The sequence below is a fragment of the Sorex araneus genome, chromosome 1 (genome assembly GCF_027595985.1).
Source record: "Sorex araneus isolate mSorAra2 chromosome 1, mSorAra2.pri, whole genome shotgun sequence".
NCBI lineage: Eukaryota > Metazoa > Chordata > Mammalia > Eulipotyphla > Soricidae > Sorex > Sorex araneus.
In genome coordinates this window covers 76,839,383-76,860,952 of record NC_073302.1, presented here as the reverse complement: position 1 = coordinate 76,860,952, position 21,570 = coordinate 76,839,383, and the positions used below count along the sequence as shown (strand labels likewise).

The 21,570-nt window shown below is 41.8% G+C and overlaps 1 protein-coding gene across 2 annotated transcripts in view; it reads left to right on the top strand.

The window, feature by feature from the left end:
• Positions 1-20,056, top strand: part of DAPK1 (death associated protein kinase 1) — a 217,595-nt gene extending 197,539 nt beyond the window's left edge. For both annotated transcript variants that reach the window (XM_055124125.1, XM_055124118.1), the window contains exons 22-26: positions 2,385-2,582; positions 3,704-3,842; positions 13,540-13,660; positions 15,166-15,354; positions 17,603-20,056. In XM_055124125.1, the coding sequence (XP_054980100.1) occupies positions 2,385-2,582; positions 3,704-3,842; positions 13,540-13,660; positions 15,166-15,354; positions 17,603-18,835 (1,880 nt within the window). In that variant the 3' untranslated portion in view covers positions 18,836-20,056. The remainder of the gene's footprint in view (positions 1-2,384; positions 2,583-3,703; positions 3,843-13,539; positions 13,661-15,165; positions 15,355-17,602) is intronic.
• The last annotated feature ends 1,514 nt before the right edge of the window (positions 20,057-21,570 follow it).

Here is a 21,570-nt window from a genome sequence, read left to right as displayed (position 1 = left end):
CTCAGACAGTCCCATGGATCTCCTAAGGAAAGGCTTACATGCTCACTGCTGTTCTCCTGAAGGTCCTGGTACCTCCACCTGGACCCAGTCACTCCACACCAGCTGCTGACCTTGACTGAAGTGCTGTTTTGAACAGCAATAAAGCAGTTCATCTGTGACTCTCTACTTATACATTTGGAAATTTTAGGAGTAGTTATTTTTTATTTTACTTTATTTTTTTTACTGTTTTTAAAAAAAATATTTTGTTTTACTTTATTTTTATTTTTGTCTTTGTTTTGTTTTTGGTTCATACCCAGCTGTACTTGGAGCTTATTCCAGGCTCTGTGCTCACGGATCACTGCTGTCAAACTTGGGGGAACTATAAATGGTGCTGGGGATCAAATCCAGGTGCACGGCAAGTGCCCTCCATGCTATACTATCTGTCTGGCCTGTAGATGGTTCTTATTTTTAGGTTGTGGGGCCACTCCCAGCAGTGCTTAGGGTTTATTCCTAGCTCTACATCAGAGATCACTCCTAGAAGGCTCGTGGGGCTGGGGGGAAAGGAAGACCATATCTGGTGCCAGGGATCAAACCTGGGTCAGCCACCTGCAAGACAAGCCTCCCACCCACTGTGCTATTGTTCTAGCCCAGTAGATGGTGTTTAAAGTGCCTGGTATATGGTCTGCAACAAAGGAATCACCTCACGGAGAGATTGATAATTGGGAGTATTATGAAGCTCCTTTTATTATTTTAAAGCAGGAAAACTAGGATTCTCCATGAGTATTACCCTAAACAGTATGTAATACTCTGTTTATGACGTGCCTGCATATTACCTGAAAGATTTCTAGCTCTGACTTGGAGCTGTCTGGGCAGCATCTCTGGGAGTATGCACAGGGCTCTCTGCTGACCTGCAGACCCAGACTGAGAACTGCTGGCCTGAGTGATTCAGACTAACATCTACGTGCATAGTGGTCTCTTAAAGAAGATGGTCCTAAAGCTCCTGCAGCAGCTGGGCTGTCCATTCATTCTGGCTCCTTCAGGACTCCTCTGCATTCACATCCAGGTCTCCTGGTGCTCCCAGAGTTGAAAAAACCTATTTCTGCGCTTCAGAACTCTTCTGCTGGGGCCTCCGCTGCCCATTAAGAGGGCTATGTGCTCAGGATGTCTGTGCTCTAAAGAAACCTTTTTTATCTCCCCTCAGAATAATTCCTGACTGTTGAATTTGTGTATAGAATACACACAGGGAAGATGAAGGGAAAGGAGGCTGAACTCCTTGCATTTACAAGCCCCAGTGGGTAGCACTGGATGGGAGCAGTGGGAATAGCTGTGGGAGTCTCCTTGGGATGCTCCAGGTGCCTTAGAATCCCCAAGTCATATTATTTTAAAACATTTTTTAATTAAGATGCTTTATAATGCTGTTAATAATGGTTTCTTATGCAAATAATTGCAACACCGTGCCCATCCCCAGTGTGTCCCTCTCTCGCCTACAGATCACAGCACCCCTCCTTCCAAGTCCCCTCACCCCCATTTATATGTGTGGGTCAGTTCTGCCATTGTGTTGCCTATGGATTTTGGTCAGATTCTTAACCCACAGACATTTCTGTGAAAAGTAGCAACACCCCCAGCTCCAAGTAAGAGAGAATCTGCCTCTTATTCACCGCTACTCCTGCCTTTAACTTTGGAATTTGCTTGTTTCACTTTCATGCTGGACTCAAGGGTTCAAATCCCTTATCTGAAAAACTAACTAACTTTTGTTGTACCTTAAACCTCTAGCATCTTCTCTATAACACTCGAGTCTGTTGTACACCTGTGAAAAGTGAGTTTAGTCATTATTTAACTAAAATTAATCTGGCATTTCATAGGAATATACCAGCATAACAGTATGAAGTGTATATGTCTATACACATTTCTGTGAGTTTGTGTGTGTGTTTTAACAAGTATTGTAAGTAGGTATAAAAGAGATACAAATGCAATAATGGTGTAATGTTGTATAGGAAAATGAATAGCTGTAATAGATTTCTAGATTTATAGTTAAGAGGCTGGAAATAGAAACAGGCATGAGAATATGTCATGGGAATATGTAAGTATTACACTTGTAGAGCTACACTTAAGGGGGGGTGGGCAGAGCACAGTGGGGAAGGTGTTTGCCTTGCATGCAGCCGACCTGGGTTCAATCCCTGGCATCTCATATGGTCCCCAAGCACTGCCAGGAGTAACCCCTGTGCATTGCTGGTTGTGACCCAAAACGAACAAACAAACAAAAAAAAGAACGACACTTAAGCACAGAAACACAGATGAATCCAACTACTATGATCCTTCACGGTATACCCAAGAGCACTGAGAAAAACTTTGATTGAAATTTGATAGTTGTGTTTCCCAATGGTTATATTTATTTTCCTTTACAGGAGTTGGTGATTTCAGTGTGTGGGAGTTCTCTGGAAACCCTGTTTACTTCTGCTGTTATGATTATTTTGCTGCAAATGATCCTACATCAATCCATGTCATCGTTTTTAGTCTAGAAGAACCATATGAGATTCAGCTCAATCAAGTGATTTTCTGGCTCAGTTTCCTAAAGTCTCTTGTTCCAGTTGAAGAACCCATAGGTGAGCTGAGATGTCCTTGGCTAAGTGAATATCCTCCCCACAGGCTCTGTGGCCCTGGTTATGCCCAATGCTAATAGCAGCTTGTGGCTGGTAACCCTGGACACAGTTCCTTCTCCTCCTAGATCACCTCTGCTCTAGAAGTTTCTCAGACTCATTTTCCTGCTGCAGTCACCCAATTCTGAGCAATTGCTTGAGAATATTTTTTTTTTTTTACTTTTGGGCCACACCCAGCAATGCTCAACTCCTGGCTCTGCTCTCAGGAATCATTCCTGGTAGGTGGGGACCATATGGGATGCTGGGGATCAAAACTAGGTTGGCCACTTAAAAGGCAAGCACACTACCCTCTACTATATTCCTGGTGTGAGAACTGTTCTTAGTGACTTTTTAATACTTAAGAATTATAGTTACTTTTATTAGGTGTAAAGTGGAATATCTCTTTTAAAGACTAGGCAAGAGGTACAATTAAGCAATGGGGTGAGCTCTCCTTCATTCCTCAGTTAAGAAAGAAATGGTACCATGCTGTCTGAATGTCTAGAGACCATAACCTTTTTTCTAAGGAAAAGATATGATAGAGAAACTTTTTGGCTCTCTTACACATCAAAAGCAGCCTTCCTGATGAAATACAAAGCTCAGCAGTCAAATTTGTCTTTGAAAAGCATATAATAATAAAAAATAATAATTTGGAGTTAATCCCTATCAGAACTTTGCCTACTTCTTTTCCATTCCTTTCCATATTTTTCATTAAACTCTTCCTTAAGTTCGTGAGAGCTGTTGTGCCTGTGCGAATCTGTGACCTTTCTGTGGCCTGCAGCCTCAGAGGGCTGCTTTTGTCATGGGAAGAACACCTCTCTGGCCCAGAAGTTCTCTCGCCACTCAAGTGAGAGTCCTGTGGTCAATTCTGGTCCGTTCTGAGCAACCTGCCATGAATTCCCAGCCCATGGGCTCAGTCCATTGCTGTCCGGGCGTGGGTCTGCAGAGGTCAGTTAGCACAGTAGGCAGGCATAGGCAGGTTTTACATGCACCGGAGGGCGGTTGGGCGGGGCCAGTGTGTGAGTGCCGAGCAGGAGGAGGGGACTGTGAGGAGTCCCCCCCCCAAAAAACGGTTTCCTGTCTGTCCCTAGCCTTCGGTGGCAAACTGAAAAACCCACTCCGAGTTGTCCTGGTGGCCACCCATGCAGACATCATGAATGTTCCTCGTCCAGTTGGAGGCGAGTTTTGGTACGACAAAGACAAGTCCTTGCTGAGAGAGGTGAGAAACAGGTAAGGGCAGCTCTCTCCAATTGTCGCCGCTGAGCCTGGGGTCCAGGGTGAGGGATGGACGCCATCACAGGACCTTTGTGTTTGGTTGCTTGAGTATGTTTCCTTTTTATTTAAACCATTGGTAAATGCACATAATAAATTAAGCAGAAAAAGAGAACACAGGATGAAAAGCAAAAAGCCAGATTTGCTTTACTCACCTAACATCTCTTTACTCACCTCCTACTGCTACTGATCTGAGGTAGCTTCTTATAGTAGTTTTAGGTGATGTACTTTTTTACTCTGTTGGGTTGTTATCAACAAATAACAGCATATTAAAGGCATGTGTTACAGTTTGGTTTGATATGCATAAGTTTAGAAAAGATTTCCATCTTCTAATTAACACACCTATCTCTGCACTGTGCAAATTTAAGGTCTACTCTGTCATCAGATTTTGGGGTTATGGGGGGGTCATACCTGATGATACTCCTAGCTCTGCAATCAGGAATTACTCCTGTCATTGCTTGGGGGACCATACGAGATGGCGAGGATCAAACCTGGGGCAACCGCATGCTGTACAAGGAGTATAGTGCAGCTTGATGACAGCTTGGCCCCTGTTATCAGATTTTAATGATATAACTATGTTGTTGTCACCATGCTCTCAATCCATTTTTAACTTCAGTGTTTTACTTATTTTCCTCAATTCATTTTTTAAAAAACGAATGCACTGTGATTTTACAGTTTCAGGCATACAATATTCCAATACCAATTCCACCACCAGTGTAAACGTCCCCTCCTACAGTGTCCCTCCCACCCACCAACCTGCCTCTTTTATACTTTTTTTAATTTTGTTTTGGAGCCACACCTGGTGCTCAAGGCTCACTTCTGGCTCTGCACTCAAGGATTGCTCCTGACAAGGTTTGGGGGACAATATGTGGTGTTTGAAACCAGGTCAGCTGCATACTAGACCTCACGGCAGGACCAGCAGAAACATTTTTAAGTTTGGTGGTTGAAGTTCAGGTCATTGCAGCATGTAGGACAATTGCAAGGATATGGAATCAGTATCAGTTCTTTTTGTTTTGTTTTGTTTTGTTTTGCTATGCTTTAGCTCAGCTTGATTTTTTTTATTGATTTATATAAAGTAAATTTTCCTCCCCTTCTTATTTATCGAAGCTGTATTATTTTAGCTATTTGAAATAACACTGCAGTGAATATTGCATTGGAGTGGATGTACCTTTTCTGTGTTAATGTTTTTATATTCTGAAAAATACCCAAAAGTAGATTGCTGGATCATATGGAAGTTCTGTCACAGCTTCTTAAGGAAGCTTCATAATATTTTCCAAAATGGTTATATCAATTTATGTTCTCATCAGTAATACAAGAGAGTGTCTCTTTCTCCATGCCCTCTCCCACAGTTGTTATTCCTGCCATTGGTATAGAGAATTCTCATAGATATTAAGTGTTTTTCATTGAGATCTGAATTTTCAGTACCCTATTTTGAAATGTTTCTATTCATGTCCTCTGTCCATTTTTTGAGTGAGTGTTTGTAATTGTAGTAGAAATTTTATCTACTTTGAAAATTAACCTTTTATATCATATGTATAATGTGCAACTGTCTTTTCCCATTCAATAAGCTATCTTTTCATTCACTATTCTTTTGATGCATAAAACTTGTCAGTTTAATGTAGTCTAAGTTATTTCTCTTTGCCCTCATTTCACTTTCTTGCAGTTAAGTCCTCTGAAACATCTATAATGTTGATTGTTTTGGAATCTTTCACCTCTTATCTTCTTTTTACTTTATGATTTTAGGTCTGCATCCAAATATTTAGTCTATTTTGAATGTATCCTAGAGTATAACAGTTTCATTCTTTTGCATGTGGCTCTCCAGTTTTCCTAGGATCATTTGTTGAAGAGATTTTCCTTTCTCAATCACAGGGTATTAGATCCTTTGTTATAAATTAATTAGCAATAAATTTGACTTTAAAGATTTTAATTCTGCTTCACTGATCCATGTACCAGTTTTTATTCCAATACTGCACAGTATTAATCTCACTTATAGTATAATTTGAAGTCAAATAACATGAAACCACCATTTGCCTTTTTCTTTCTCATAATTGCTTTTGGCAATAAAGGTATTTTTATAATTCTATAGAAGCCATATTATTTTTTGTTGTATTGCCTTAAAATGGCAATTTTTATTGGAATTGCATTAAAGTTGTCAATTTCTTTTGATAGAGTGGATTTTGTGTGTGTGTAGCAAGGGGGTGGAGGGATATTTGGACCATACCTGGCAGTGCTAGCAGCCTAGCCTTGGCTCTGCACTCAGGAATCACTCCTGGAGATGCTCAGGGAGTATGTGGTGCACCAGGAGTCAAACCCAGGCTGATCATGGGCAAGGCAAGCACCCTACTTGCTGTTCTAGCTCCTCAGCCCTAGAATGGACTTTTAAAAAGCTTATTTTATAACAAGAGAAATAATCTTTGAATCATAGAAATAAAGAAGGAGAGAAAAAAGGTAAAGGGGGAGAACAGCTGGTCAAAGAAATAATAACTAAGAGCTTTCCTATGAAAGAAGCTCCTATGAAGCTAAGGTCACACTAACACCCAAAGCAGACTCTAGACACCTCCAGAAAAGAAAATTTCTGACCAGTCTCTCTGATGAATATTAATGCAAAAATCCTTCAGGAAATCTTAGCTGGGCACGAGCTATAGTACAGGGGGTAGGGCGTTTGCCTTGCATGCGTACACCCAGATTTGATCCCTGGCATCCCATATAGTCCCTTGTGCACTGCCAGGAGTAATTCCTGAGTGCAGAGCCAGGAGTAACTCCTGAGCATCGCTGGTGTGTCCCAGAAAGCAAAAAAAATTAAAATCAAGAAAAGAAAATCTTAGCCAACCGAGTCCAATCCAAAAATCATACACCCTGATCAAGTGGAATTCATCCCAGGGATACAAGGATGGTTCAGCATCCATGAATATCAATTAACACAATAAACCACATCAATAAAAGGAAAGATAAAAATAATTTGATCATATTAAGGATGCAGAGAAGGCCTTTGACAAGATCCAACATCCGTTCTTGATAAAAACCCTCGACAAAATAGGGGTGGAAGAAACCTTCCTCAAGGTGATAATGGTCGTCTATAACCAAGCCTACAGCAAGTATCATACTTAATGGTTAAAGACTGAAAAAATTACCTCTAAGATCAGGTATAAGGCTAGGATGTTCACTCTCTCCACTTTTATTTAACATAGTATTAGAAGTCCTGGCTATAGCAAATAGGCAAGAAAAATAAATCAAAGGGATCCAAATTGTAAAAGAACTCAGATTATAACTATTTGCAGATGACTTAATAATAACCACAGAAGACCCTAAAGAGTGCACAAAATGGCTTCAGAAACAGTAAACCAATATATCAAAGTGGCCAGGTGCAAAGTCAATAAACAAAAATCAGTCGCATTCTTATATACAAAGAATGAAGCAGGGGAGAAAACAGTGAGAGTCTATCCCATTTAAAACAGTATCCAAAAGTATCACATATCTGAGAGTCAGCTTAACAAAAGATGTGGAATATCTATACCATGATAACTTTAAATCACTTAAGAGAGGAAGACCTTAGGAAGTGGAAAAATATCCCATATTCATGGATTAAAGGAATCAATATTATTAAAATGATCATCCTACCTAAGCTGTTATATAGATTCAGTGCATCTCCATCTAAATTCAGACAACATTCTTCCAGGATCCCCAACAGAGCCCCAGCGGCTGAAAGCCTCCAGAACCCAATCACTACCATGCTCACAGTCACTCTCTACAGGCTCAGATGAGCCTCACCCATGAGTGAATCTGCAGAAAAACCCAGGGATGCAGGACCCATGACTGAAATCTCCAAGCTCATCTCCCAAGTTTACCAGTAGTTTGGCAGTCACACCCAGAAACTGCCCCTGGCACCATATAATCTTATCACTGCTCAAGATCAAGACATTCATGGAATCCAGTCGGTAACAGCTCTAGTCCAGTGGTTGTCTCTGAATTGCATTACGTGTCCAGCCCATCTGATTTTTAAGGCCTTGGCAAATGAGACAGCGTCCCTGATTCTTGATGGTCGATGGAGGAACTCCGGATTCCTTCTCTCACTTGAGTGAAACGTGACACTCCAAAAATAGCTCTTTCAATTCCTCATTTGGGATACCCAAATAGCGTTCTCACCCTGTTTTCATAGGGCCCAGGTCTCTGAGGTGTATGTTAGTGCAGGAAGAATGGTGGAGTCGAAAAGATGTGCCCGGAGCCGGAGGTTCTTTTTCCTTTTAACCACTTCTTCAACGCTCTTGAAGGCGTTCCACGCTGCTATCTTCCTCCTGTGCAGTTCTGGTGCCAAGTCGTTCATCATGTTGAGTTCTCGACCCAAGTACACATAGCTGCTACATTCAGAGATGTTTGTTCCACTGAGAGCAAATGGAACGTCAGGGACTAGTTCATTTTTTATGAGGATTGTTTTGCTGAAATTCAGCTGCAGTCTGACCTTTACACACTCGTGGTTGAAGTTGGCCAGCATTTGTGCCATTTGACTAATGTTTGGCATTATGAGAACGATATCATCAGCGAAGCAGAGGTGGTGTAGTTGCTGACCATCTATCTTCACTCCCATTCCTTCCTATTCCAGTTGTTGCATGACGTTCTCGAGAGTGGCACTGAAGAGTTTTGGTGAAATGGTATCACCCTGCAAAACCCCTCTCTACCTCACTGATCACTTCCTTGTAGTATGGTGAGATCCTGGTAGTGAATCCATAATACAGCTCTTGGAGGATCTTGATGTACTGAGTTTGAATGCCCTATTTGGCTAGGGTTTCGATCACCGCTTCAGTCTAAACAGAATCAAAGGCCTTCTTTAAATCTATGAATTCTGCTGAATCCTTTTCGGAACCCAGCTTGCTCATATGATTGTCCTTCATCTAGTGTTCTGCCTATTCTATTCAGGATGACTTGAGTGAACAACATGTAGATGATGGACAACAGGCAGGTTGAGCGATAGTTCTGATGTCGTGGATGTCTGCCTTCTTGTACAACAGAATGGTCCTGCTGGTTTTCCATTGGGACAGAACCTTGCATTTGGACAGGTAGCATGTGAAGAGCCGAGCAGTGTATTGATGAGTACTGGCAGCAGATTCTTCAGGTATTCAGATCTGACCTTGTCTGGACCAGGTACTGTACGTGTCTTTGCTGATGAAATGGCATGTCAGATTTCAGAAGGGAATGCATTGGGAACGACATATGCATCCTGCAGAATTTGGTATGTGGGCAGGTGGGCGTGGCTGTCGAAGAGATCTGAGTAGAAGTCGTGAATAATCCTCTCCTTGCCCTTCTGGAAGATGTGATAGATTCTTCAAGACATCGGAGGGCAGTCATCTTGGTCTTGTAGTTGGCAAAGGACAGGCGAGCATTGCAAATACTTTTCCCGGCTTCTGCCGCATTGCCCAACATTGCTGCTTTTCCTCTCTTTGAGGTCTTCCTTTATCACTTCTCTGCACAGCTTTGTGAGCTAAGACATTAGCTTGTGGTTGCCTGAGGCTCATGCCAAACCATGTTGGCAAATGAGCTCGAGAGTTTCTGAAGACAAAAGACAAGCGTCTGTGGCTTTTCCACTCTCAGCATTCTTTGCACAGTCATTCTTCACTTTGCAGCCATGGGACACAACATAAGACACTTAATACCCATTTTCCATAATTTTTGCACCATATTTGATGGGCTTCAGATATGGTTTGAACCATGGAAACACCTGTACGGGTGATTGGAGGCTGCCCTAAAAGCCTCCATCCCTCTCAGAGAGCCCAGCAAGCTACCGAGAGTACCCCACCGACACGGCAGAGCCTGGCAAGAACCTATGGCATATTCAATAGGCCAAAAGCAGTAACAACAATGGGCCTCATTTGCCTGACACTGAAAGAGCTCCCAATACGGCAGCATTAAGAAGTATGATCAAGGAGAGGCTGATAAAATCTCAGGGACTAACTAGACTGCCGAAACAAAGAAAGACTAAAATGACTGTACTTACAACACACGATGCTGTCATCGGAAGCATCCATCGAGGACCTGATGGTGCAAGCACAGATCAAGTACAACGTCATTGGTCTGACTGAAATGAGAAGGCATCAATGACATCACGCCATTTTCAACACTGGAGAAGAACTGTTCCTCGGTGGTGTCAGTGGCATTGGTGTCCTTATCAATACGAACTTGGCCATGAGCATTGATTCATTCAAATGCCTAACAACCCGAATCGCACAATTACGCTTGATGAATGTGGCTCACTGCTGGTACTTTCTATCTTCGTTGTCTACACACCAACATCCAACTATGAAGAAGAAGAAATTGAGAAGTTCTGCATGGCGCTGGAGAGTTTCTATAAAGAAGACCAGACCTTCTACAAGATCATTGTCAGTGATTTTAATGCTAAGATAGGACCGAGAAGGTCACCTGAAGAACTCCACAGTGGGTCCCATGACCTAGAATGGAATGAACAGAGTGAGAGACTCTCTGAGTTCATCATGTCAACCAAGACCATCCATGGTAACTCACAGTTCCAGAAGGCCGAATCTAAATGTTGAACATGGGAGTCTCCCAGTGGACAGTTCCACAACGAAATTGACCACTTCATATTCATCAAAGGTTTTGCCTGAGAGATGTCGCTGTTGTCTCAAAATTCCAAATGGGATAGGACCACCATCTCCTTTGTGCAAAATTCTACTTCACAGAGCAGGGAGAAAGGTCTGCAAAGTTTAAATTTAAGAAGAGAACTCCCAGAATGACCAACAAATGGGAGCTCTTAGACATTATTGCGGCAACATGGGAAGATGCCATCATTGACAACATCAATGAGGAATATGATTGACTGGTTCAGCACCTCCATGACTGCACTTTATAATAGTATTCTAAACTTTAGAATTCCTGGAGCACACAGCTGCTTTCTTAGCCACGAGACCTCACATACTCTACACCACTGATTTACCAAGAATATCACACATTTGATTGGGTTTAACAAACATGTTTGTAATCTCATACAAGGGCTTAATGGACCTCAGTGGTGCCTTCCATGATCTGATACCACTAGCTAAGGCAACAAAATCAAGAATAAACAAATGGGACTACATAAGGAGCTTGTGCATGACGAAGAAAAAAAAAAAACACTGGTTAAAACTAAAAGTAACTAAATGGGAAAAAATAATTTGCATTCAACACATCAGATAAAGGTTTGATTTCCAGTATATATAAGATACAAAGATGAACCCAAAAAAGTAAAAAACCTTATCAACAAATGGGGAGAGGAAATCAATGTATACTTCTCAGGGGAAGACAGGTGAATGGCCAGTAGGCACATGAAAAAAAAATGCTGAACATCACTTATCATCAGAGAAATGCAAATCAAGATACCTCACACCAGTGAGAATGGCACATATCAAAAATAATAAGAACAATTGGTGTTGGAGGTCATGTGGTGAAAAAGGAATGCTTATACACTGCTAGTGGGAATGTTGTCTGGTATAACCCCTGTGGGAAGCAGTGTGGAAAATTCTCGGTAAACTTGAACTGCCACATAACTCAGCAATCCCTCTTTGGGGCATCTATCCCCAGGACATAAAAACACTTTTCCAAAGAACATATGCACACCATTATTCATTGCTGTGCTCAGTATAATAGCTGAGATATGGGATCAACTTAGGTGTCCCACAACAGATGAGTGCATTTATGAAGATGTGATATGTATACACAAATGGAATACTATACAAGGGACAATGAAATCATATAATTTGCTGAAACATGGTTGGAACTGGAAGATATTGTGTTGAACGATGTCGGCCAGAAGAAGAAAGACAAACACAGGATGATCTCACTCATGATCTGTGATCTCTCACAGGATGACCTGTGGACTATAGAATACTGGATGAGAAAATGTGTTGTAGTAAAAATCATACTTGACCCCAGTGTTTAGAGAGAAGATAAGGAAGGAAAGAAATCAAGGGGGGGAAAGAGAACAAGAAGTATGGGTTAACAGGCATCAGGGTTTCAGTTATACCTGTGATATAAGTGGAGTATAACCATAGCTGCAAAACACAGATTCAACAGAACTGAAAACATGAGACCTAAGCAGCAACCACTGAAACTGTCAAGTTTACAAGGGCGAAGGGAAAGAGTGTAGAGTGGGGACTGTGATGGGGAAGGAATCTGGGAGCACTGGTGAAGGGAACCTGACACTGGTGGAGGGATTGGTGTTAAATTATTGTATGCCTAAAACGCAACTATCAGTAACTTTGTAAATCATGGCTCTTTAATGAAAATTTAAAATAAAATTTTTATTTTAGGTACCATGATTTACAATACTTTTAATGTAAGGATTTCATGAATAAAACATTTCTACATCATACCCCCCTCCAGAGTGTCCGCTTTCCCCCACCAGAGTCAACTCCCACACCCCCAGCCCTACTCTGTCTTACCCTCCTCATCCCCTCACCATGGTCAACTTCCTACTGATGGCTCTTTGTTACTAGTACTTTCTGTTACCTTGGGACATTTGTTAATTTCCTTACTGTGCTTTTTTTTCTGACTAACAGCTCCATCCATGTAGCAAAAAAATTGCATGATTTCATCTTTTCTTATAGCAAGTAGTATTCTGTCATATTTACATACTATAGTTTCTTTAGTAATCTGTTCACTTGAGTTCTTGCCAGATCATGACTTGTGAGATACTGCAGTGAACATAGGAGTGCAGATATCTTTTCTCAATAGAGATTTTAAGCCTTCGGGGTAGATGCCCAGAAGTGGAATTGCTGGGTCATATGGAACTTCAATTCCAAGGTTTTTTTGAGAAGTTTCAAATTTTTTTTAATTAAAGAAAATGTGTCCATTTTATTTTCCCTCTAAAAAGCTGGACTAGTCAACATTCCCACCGGTAGTGAATACAGGTCCCTTTTCCTCGCATTCACACTGGTTATTTTTATTCTTTGTGATGTGTCAGTATCTCTGGTGCGAGACTTTAATTTATATGATTATTATGATATGTTAATAATATATTTTTTAAAATCTACTTTTCAGCCCGTTTGTGAGTAATTAGATTGATATAGCGAATCCATGTCATCTCTTGAAAATGGAACAGAGTTGGGTAAAGTGGAGAGGAAAATATCAGGATACATTTTCCTCTCCAGGGTAAATTTTACATCAAATAGTTTTGGAACAATGTTTTCAAAATACAAAATATATTTTTACAATGTAAATTTAAGAGTGTCAAAAAAGGTTTGAATCTGTATTTCTATATAACACGCTAGTAACAAGAACTTGGATTTTCAATTATTATTTTTGTTACTTCTGATTGAAGAAAATAGAACCCCAACTACTAATTATAGCATTATGTAGTAACTTTTATATTCATCTCTCTTTCTGTTAATTCACCAAGTTACATTAAGCTGAATGACTCCTCGTTTCTGAGTTATGAGAAACATTATTTGTAATGATGTATTCCTGCCTTTATGTGGAACCTGAGGCCTGTCCCTGAGCAGAGCCCTTGGATATCTACCCAGGCCTCTGCAGCATTGTAACCTGCAGAGATGGGGGCTTCTGCTCTTCACCCGACCTTCCTGGGTCTGACCACTCATTTGGATCTGTAGGAATGTTTGTTAGAAACATCTAGTGAAACTGAATGCCTCTGATCAAGCTACTTTGCTTTTCTTAGGTTTGGGAACGACCTTCACATTTCAGATAAGTTATTTGTTCTGGATGCTGGGGCTTCTGGGTCTAAAGACATGAAGGTACTTCGAAATCACCTACAGGAAATCCGGAGCCAGATCATTTCTGTGAGTGACCTGGGGACAATGAACTGCTGCCTTTGCAGAGCTGCCAGTGCCTCTTTGCGATGCCCTCTTCATTGAGTCTGGATTCAAAACACCCAAATACTGGGTGATTGAAGGTCATGTATTAATGTATTGCTTTGAGAGAAGGGTAAAGGGTACAGCCATGAAAAGAAGGTATTGTTATATTGGTAGCTTAATGTGAAAAAAATTTAATTTTTTGTAAAAATGACATGGTAGTCTAGTGTGACATGCTATCTACTTCATATGTCCTCAGCACGAGATGTCAGCTGGAACCCACGAAATAAACTCATTTTCTTTAGAAATTTTGTTTTCTGATTAGGGACTAGAATTTAGCTGTTGTAAAAGATAGCATTTGAAAAAGGACTGCCCAAATAGGCATTATGTGACTACTGTGCTTTTTCATTTAGAAGTTGTACTGACTATGTTAACATAGGCCGACTTGTTTAATCAGGTTAAGAGATTAGACAGTCATCTTCTTTGGGGCAGGAGAGATAGTATATCCTGCAAGATGCTTGCCTTGCACTCAGGTGACCCATTTTGATCCCCGAGCACCAAGCCATTAGTAAGCCCTGAACACTACTACATGTGGGTTTATTGAGGTTCTCTAGTTTACAGTGCTATTAATAATGGATCCTCATACACATAATTCCAACACCACACCCATCACCAGTATAACCTCTCCCAAGGACCCCCAGACCCCTTCCTCCCAGCCCCAATAATAGCTCTATTAATACCAAATTTATTGGTGAAATTCCACTCTAATATACATGATGAATATGTGAATATGAATAACTTATTCTCTTTTCCTCTTTTTTTTTTTTTTTTTTTTTTTGCTTTTTGGGTCATACCCAGCAATGCTCAGGGGTCACTCCTGGCTCTGTACTCAGGAATTACCCCTGGCCGTGCTCAGGGGACTATATGGGATGCTGGGAATCGAACACGGTTGACCGTGTGCAAGGCAAACGCCCTATCCGCTGTGCTATCACTCCAGCCCCATCTTTTCCTCTTTCTTAACAGAGTGACTATCAGTCTGCTAAAACAGTTGCTCCAAGTGTATGAGGGAGGTGGTAATTAATACCCGAGATGGTGTGCACTGTTCAGTTGAACCTGCAGTTTCAAATATAAGTTAAAGTGTCTATAAAATTTTGCATTTGAAAAATGTTGCTTTAGGGCAACACTAAAAATATCGGTGTTCTGATAACCAAACAAAATAGCACTAACTTGGAGCCAGAACAGGTTGGGTACTTGCCTTGCATGTGGCTGACTGCTGACTTGGGTTCGATCTCCAGCATCTTATATGGTCTGTCAAGCACCACCAGGAGTAACCCCTGAGAATCACTGGTTGTGGCCAAAATGCAGTCATACCCCCCTCAAAAAAATAATAAGCTAACTCATTCTGCAGTCTCAAGGGTGCAGACATGAGTGTTGGCATTTCTGTCCAGCCTCACTGGATACATCTGTGGGTTGGCCTTTCCTTCCTCTTCTAGGTATGCCCTCCTATGACTCACCTGTGTGAGAAAATCATATCCACACTGCCATGCTGGAGGAAGCTCAATGGGCCCAACCAGCTGATGTCACTGCAGCAATTTGTGTATGATGTACAGGACCAACTGAACCCTCTGGCTAGTGAAGAAGACCTAAGACATATCGTCCAGCAGCTCCACAGTGCTGGCGAGGTAAGGGCTTTCCATGGGTCCACACGGGTCTGTGATGGACATTGAGATTCATTTCTCCGTGTCTGTCTCTGTGTCCTATATCTTGAATGTGGTCTAAGCCTGCAGGTAGACAGAGTGGAAACAGCCCAACTATACATAATATTTCCAGATGTGCACCTCAGGTGGCTCTTAACTGTGGGTCTCTGCTCTCCTATCTGCGTAAGAGCTCCTTTTTGGCTTTGGTTTGGGTTTGGGTTTTTTTCTAACTTTTGTAAATTCCAGAGCACAGTTCCCCCTGTACCGCCTGGTGGCCTTAGGTTTTTCTAATCTCTCCTGGACATCTGCAATTCCTGCATACTACAGGATAGCAGCTCTCCATCTCCGTGGGATATTATCGGTTCCAAAGAGACCTCTGGGTTCATAGACAACTGAGAAGGGCAGTGAAGCACTGTCATCTGTAGACACCAGCATACAGTGAGCAGTTATCCCCCAAAAAAAACAAGCCATGGAGTTTTACCCTGACTGAGTTATCACTGGGGAGTTGTTTAAGGGCTGTGTTCCTGTGTGTCATGTGCCTGTCCCCACGGAGGGTGATTGTCATAACTTCAGGATCTAGGAGAGAGGGCCACAAATGGTAGTGGTTCTGAATATTCAAACTCAGAAGCAGTTCTGAAAATAATTATAAACTCACTCCTTTAGCAACAGAATTTTCTTCAATATCAAGGATATAACTTTTAGTATCACATCCCTACTGGTTCTTGAGACTTTAGTAAATATGGGAAAACTAAAAAGAAGGGAAATTTAAATCAACAGACCAATTCTGATTTCCCACCAACTTCTCCTATATACTGTCACTGCTTTGTGGTAGGTGGCTTTTTCCTTCAGCTGTCATTCCTCTGGCCCAGAACCCACACCACACTTAGTCATTTCTCTCTCCAGCATCCTCCAGTATGGGATAGCCAATATGCCTTCAATAACACAAAGGAATTCAATGTCTAGAACTTTGTTGTTAATGGTGTTCCATGAAATGCCTTATCAATAGATCATTATTGTTACACCATCCAGGAATCATTATTCTAAGCCTCAGTTTTAAACAGATTAATATACACAGGGTATCTCAAAGATTTCAGACTGAACAGTAAAGTATCCCTGATGCAAACAGGTTGTCTTAGAGAATAGAATGTAGCTATTTGTAGAACTATTGGCCAAAAACATGGAGGAAATAGAGGAGACAGGGGTGTTCCAGAAAGCAGAAAGCCCTCCTTTTGGTCACAATTTTTGTTTTGCTTTTAAAAAATGAATAAGTATATTGGGGCTGGAGCGATAACACAGAGGGTAGGGTGTTTGCCTTGCACGCGGATGACCCAGGTTCAGTTCCCAGCATCCCATATGGTCCCATGAGCACTACCAGGAGTAATTCCTGACTGCAGAGCCAGGAATAACCCCTTTGCATCGCCAGGTGTGACCCAAAAAGAAAAAAAAATGATTAAGTATAATAGCAAGTCTCACATTCCCCTGTGACTGTTATCTTTCACCTCATTCCTCTCTTTGTATTTGCAGGGCCAACCTTCTCCACAGTTGCATATTGTTCCAGGTTTTTGACTATGTATATGTGATAGTAAATTACATAATACCATTCTGAATCACTTTTCTTAAAAATTTCAAGAAATCTTCAGAGACTTTGTGGGAATACTACATGGAATGCTCATATATTCTCTCTAAACGTGCATTAACTAGTATTTACATTTTACTACATTTACCTAATTCCTCTTTGTCCTATTTCTTCAGTTACTTTAAAAATATCATGATAATCCTCTAATAATTCAGTCTGTATCTTTTTCCTATAATGAAAGGTATTTTTCTCCATAACCACAATACATTTATCACATAACATTCATTTCATGCTGTTATTGGTTATATAATACTTATCCAGTGCTGTCCACTATCCTAATATTTTTGGTAGTGCTTTTTATTGCTTTATGTATCTATTTTGAAATTCAAACTTTACTTAAAAATCACTTTTTGCATTTGGCTGCCATTTCACTCTCTCTCTCTCTTTCTCTCTCTCTCTCATTCTCTCCCCTTACATTATCTCTTAGAATCTTTCTTTAGCTGGAGATCTGGCTCAGATTTTATTTGTGAGGTACCCTGATCATTCCTTGTAACCTCTGCACAGATTTCCTGCTGTGCAGATGCTTCTGTGCTCTGGGCCCTAAGGTACACCTGTCCTTTTGCTACTTTCATGATTCCCTGTTGTCCCCTCTGACAGATCAACATCATGCAGAGTGAAACAGTCCAAGATGTGCTGCTCCTGGACCCCCGCTGGCTGTGCACCAATGTCCTGGGGAGGCTGCTCTCTGTGGAGACCCCGCGGGCCTTGCATCATTACCGAGGTCGCTACACCACAGAGGATGTCCAGCGCCTGGTGCCTGACAGTGATGTTGAGGAGCTGTTACAGATCCTCGATGCCATGGACATTTGCGCCCGGGACCTGAGCAGTGGAACCATGGTGGACATCCCTGCTCTGATCAAGACAGACAATCTGAACCGTTCCTGGACAGATGAGGAGGATGAGGTGATGGTCTATGGTGGCGTGCGCATTGTCCCTGTGGAACACCTGACCCCCTTCCCTTGTGGCATCTTCCACAAGGTCCAGGTGAACCTGTGCCGATGGATCCACCAGCAGAGTGCCGAAGGAGATGCAGACATCCGCCTGTGGGTGAATGGCTGCAAAATTGCCAACCGTGGTGCAGAGCTCTTGGTGCTCTTGGTTAACCATGGCCAAGGCATTGAGGTCCAGGTCCGTGGTCTAGAGACAGACAAGATCAAATGCTGCCTTCTGCTGGACTCGGTGTGCAGCACCATTGAGAACGTCATGGCCACCACATTGCCGGGGTTGTTGACAGTGAAGCATTACCTGAGCCCCCAGCAGCTGAGGGAGCACCATGAGCCTGTCATGATCTACCAACCACGAGACTTCTTCCGGGCACAGACCCTGAAAGAGACCTCACTGACTAACACCATGGGTGGCTACAAAGAAAGTTTCAGTAGCATCATGTGCTTCGGTTGTCATGATGTCTACTCACAGGCCAGTCTTGGGATGGACATCCATGCCTCAGATCTAAACCTTCTGACCCGAAGGAAACTCAGTCGCCTGCTGGACCCACCTGATACCATGGGGAAGGACTGGTGCCTTTTGGCCATGAACTTGGGTCTCCCTGACCTTGTGGCAAAGTACAACACTAATAGTGGGGCTCCAAAAGATTTCCCGCCAAGCCCAGTCCATGCTCTGCTCCGGGAGTGGACATCCTACCCGGAGAGCACAGTGGGCACCCTCATCTCCAAACTGCGGGAGCTGGGGCGTCGTGATGCAGCGGATTTTCTAATGAGGGCATCCTCTGTCTTCAGAATCAACCTCGATGGCAGTAGTCCAGAAGCCTATGCTTCCAGCTGTAACAGCGGCACATCTTATAATTCTATTAGTTCAGTTGTGTCCCGGTGAGGGCAGGCTCTGGCTCAGCAAGGTCCTTTCGATTGCAAAAGCAAGGAAGATATGACCCATCTTTCCCATTGCAGATTCTGGTTGTGTCTCTCTGCATGTCCACACAGTAAAGCCTAGTGCTCTGCTGCCACTTCTCCTGTTTGTCTGCCACTACCTCCCTGTCTCACAAATTACACTTTTTCACAAATGGTCTTTGTGTTTAAATGTGGAACGTCCTGTTCTGTGACCATTTGAAATGCTCTTGTGCCTCCTCTGTTACCTGGATTCCATTCTTTATTCTCCAGTCTGTGCTTCTTACTGATACTTTAACTGGAATTTCTAACTTTACAGTGAAATTTTTTAAACTTCTATAATAATTATCCTTTTGGGGGGAAATGTGCACATTGATCCAAAATGTGTATTTCTTAGACACTTTTCTTTGTTATATCATGTCCTCAGCTTCTTTTATATTTGTAGGAAATCTCTCCTGTATGGAATCCTACTGTATGATTTATAAACAAATAATATGTGAGTGCCTTTCGCAGAAGGGGGTGTGTTTGAAGTCATCCAAATTAGCAAAGAGCTGTTGTAAAGAAAAATGCTTCCTCTCTGTACCTTGCTGTATACTGATTATCACCAGAGGTGCTTCAGTCTGAGGTTTCTCCCCAGCATCTGTGTTTCATCTGGCAAGGATAGGGGAGAGAGAAATCCTCCTCCAGAGTGATTTCATGGCCAGTGTTGTTACAGTAAGAGATATTTTATTTGCATTTGTTGATATCAACACAGTACTACAAATTATAGTGTTTTATCATTCCTTCTCATCTCGGGTAGAAGGTTGACACAGTTCTAGGATAGTCTAGACCTGTGTGGAAATTCAAAAGACCCTGATCGTATTTGTAGTATCCCATTGTCATTTGTGCATAGGATATGGATTTCCACATTTAGATCCTGGTTTTATAACATTTAGATCCTGGTTTTATAACTCGCTTGTGTGAAGTCTAAAAAAAAGGAAATGAAGCAAGTTTCTTGCGGTGAATTTAAATTGTCATAAAGTTTTTAATTGATATGAGGGAATGTATGCAAATTCTGTCCTGGAAAGCATGTAATTTTAATATTTTAATGTACAGTATGTATATACACACACATATATATGGTATTTTTACTTAATCTATGAACTGTAAAACATTTGGTTTTCTTCCCTTTTTTTCTTTTTTTAAAATAAATAAGCACCTGCTTGCTTCATTAGTTTGTTTTTCTTTAATTCAAAAGGAATTCTTTTCTTCCCCTGGTTTCCATGCTGTAATCTCCCAGAGTAGGCCAAACTTATCTGAAATCTAGAAAGTCATTAAACCTAAATTTCTTGGAATGTTAAAAAATATATAGTTTATTTCATGTATGTGTTTAATAATTAGTAAATTCTGGGGTAGTGTAGGGACGGAAAAAGATACCAGATTAATTTCATAGATGTATTAATATTTGAGAACAGAGTGTGGTGTTGCCCAGTGGTCGTGCCTGCCTGTGTGCTGAGACAGCGCTGTCCCACGTGCTGAGCACCACCCACTTGCATAGCTGTTTGAGATCCCCACCAGTGAAATAGTGAATTCACCCTCTGGCACACTGCAGTGTAGAGGCCTGATCATTAATAAATAGTGGCTAAAATAACAGGAAAGGAAGGGGAAATGTTTTCAAAAAACAAAATTTTCTTGTTTTTTTTAAAAAACAGACTTATTCCAGTGGCTAAGATAAACCAAAATACCAAATACCAAACTGAACCATTTCCTCAATAATGGAAGAAGAAAGGGATACATATATACATATACGTGTATATATGTATATCATTTTTTTTTTTTGGTGAAATCAAAACAGCTCCTACTCTTTTTTTATACTCTATTTGCCCCATATATAAAATGGGATGTTTCCTCTAAAATGCCGAGTTAAAAGCAGGAAACAAGTGATTTGGAAAGGACTGGGCAGGAGACCAGGAACTTCGTGGGAAATAGGAGGTACTGTAGCCAGCAGGTAGAAACAGACGGATGACACCCTGTTCTGTGCTCCCCGAGAGTCTGGTGAGAGACCCTCAGCAGAACGCCACAGTGGCACAATGGAAGATCAGAACTCCACTGACACGTTTCCCCTTTGATGCCCCTTTAAGTCAAGAGAATTTAGAGGGAACTGTCCTTAGTTTCTAAGGGGTGATAACAGGTAAGGAATAACTAGAGTTTGATGATAACTATACTGAGCAAGTAGGAACCAAAATGACGTGTTACAGAAAAGGGTTTCAGCAGAGGAGCCCTCCATGGGACCCAGAAGGCCAAATTCCATCAGCTATTTCCCTGTCTCTTCACTGATCTGGTTTAGGGTCTCTTGGAGCACCCTAGACTTGGTATGAAACAGCATTCTTCCACAAGAAACGAACATGCCCACCTTGAGCTGCTGTCATGAGACCTAGCCCTCTCCTGGGCTGCAGAACTACTGAAGCTAAAGAATCTGTCTGACCCTTAGGGCCTTCACTGAGCTCTCTACATCCAAGGGACCCTGGTCAACCTGGACAGAAAGTTCTTGGCACTGAGACTGTGAGTCCAATACTAGTTGCTGTAGGGCTGCCTCTGGGGCTTCAAGCAGTCTCACAGTGAAAGAAATCTCAGCAGCCCCAGGCCCCACGGGAGAGGGCAGATTCCCCAGAGATCACAAAGGTCTGAAGAAGACTAACAGCAGTGTCAGGCAGGTGACACCACGTGGTCTAAGGACAGTGGTGC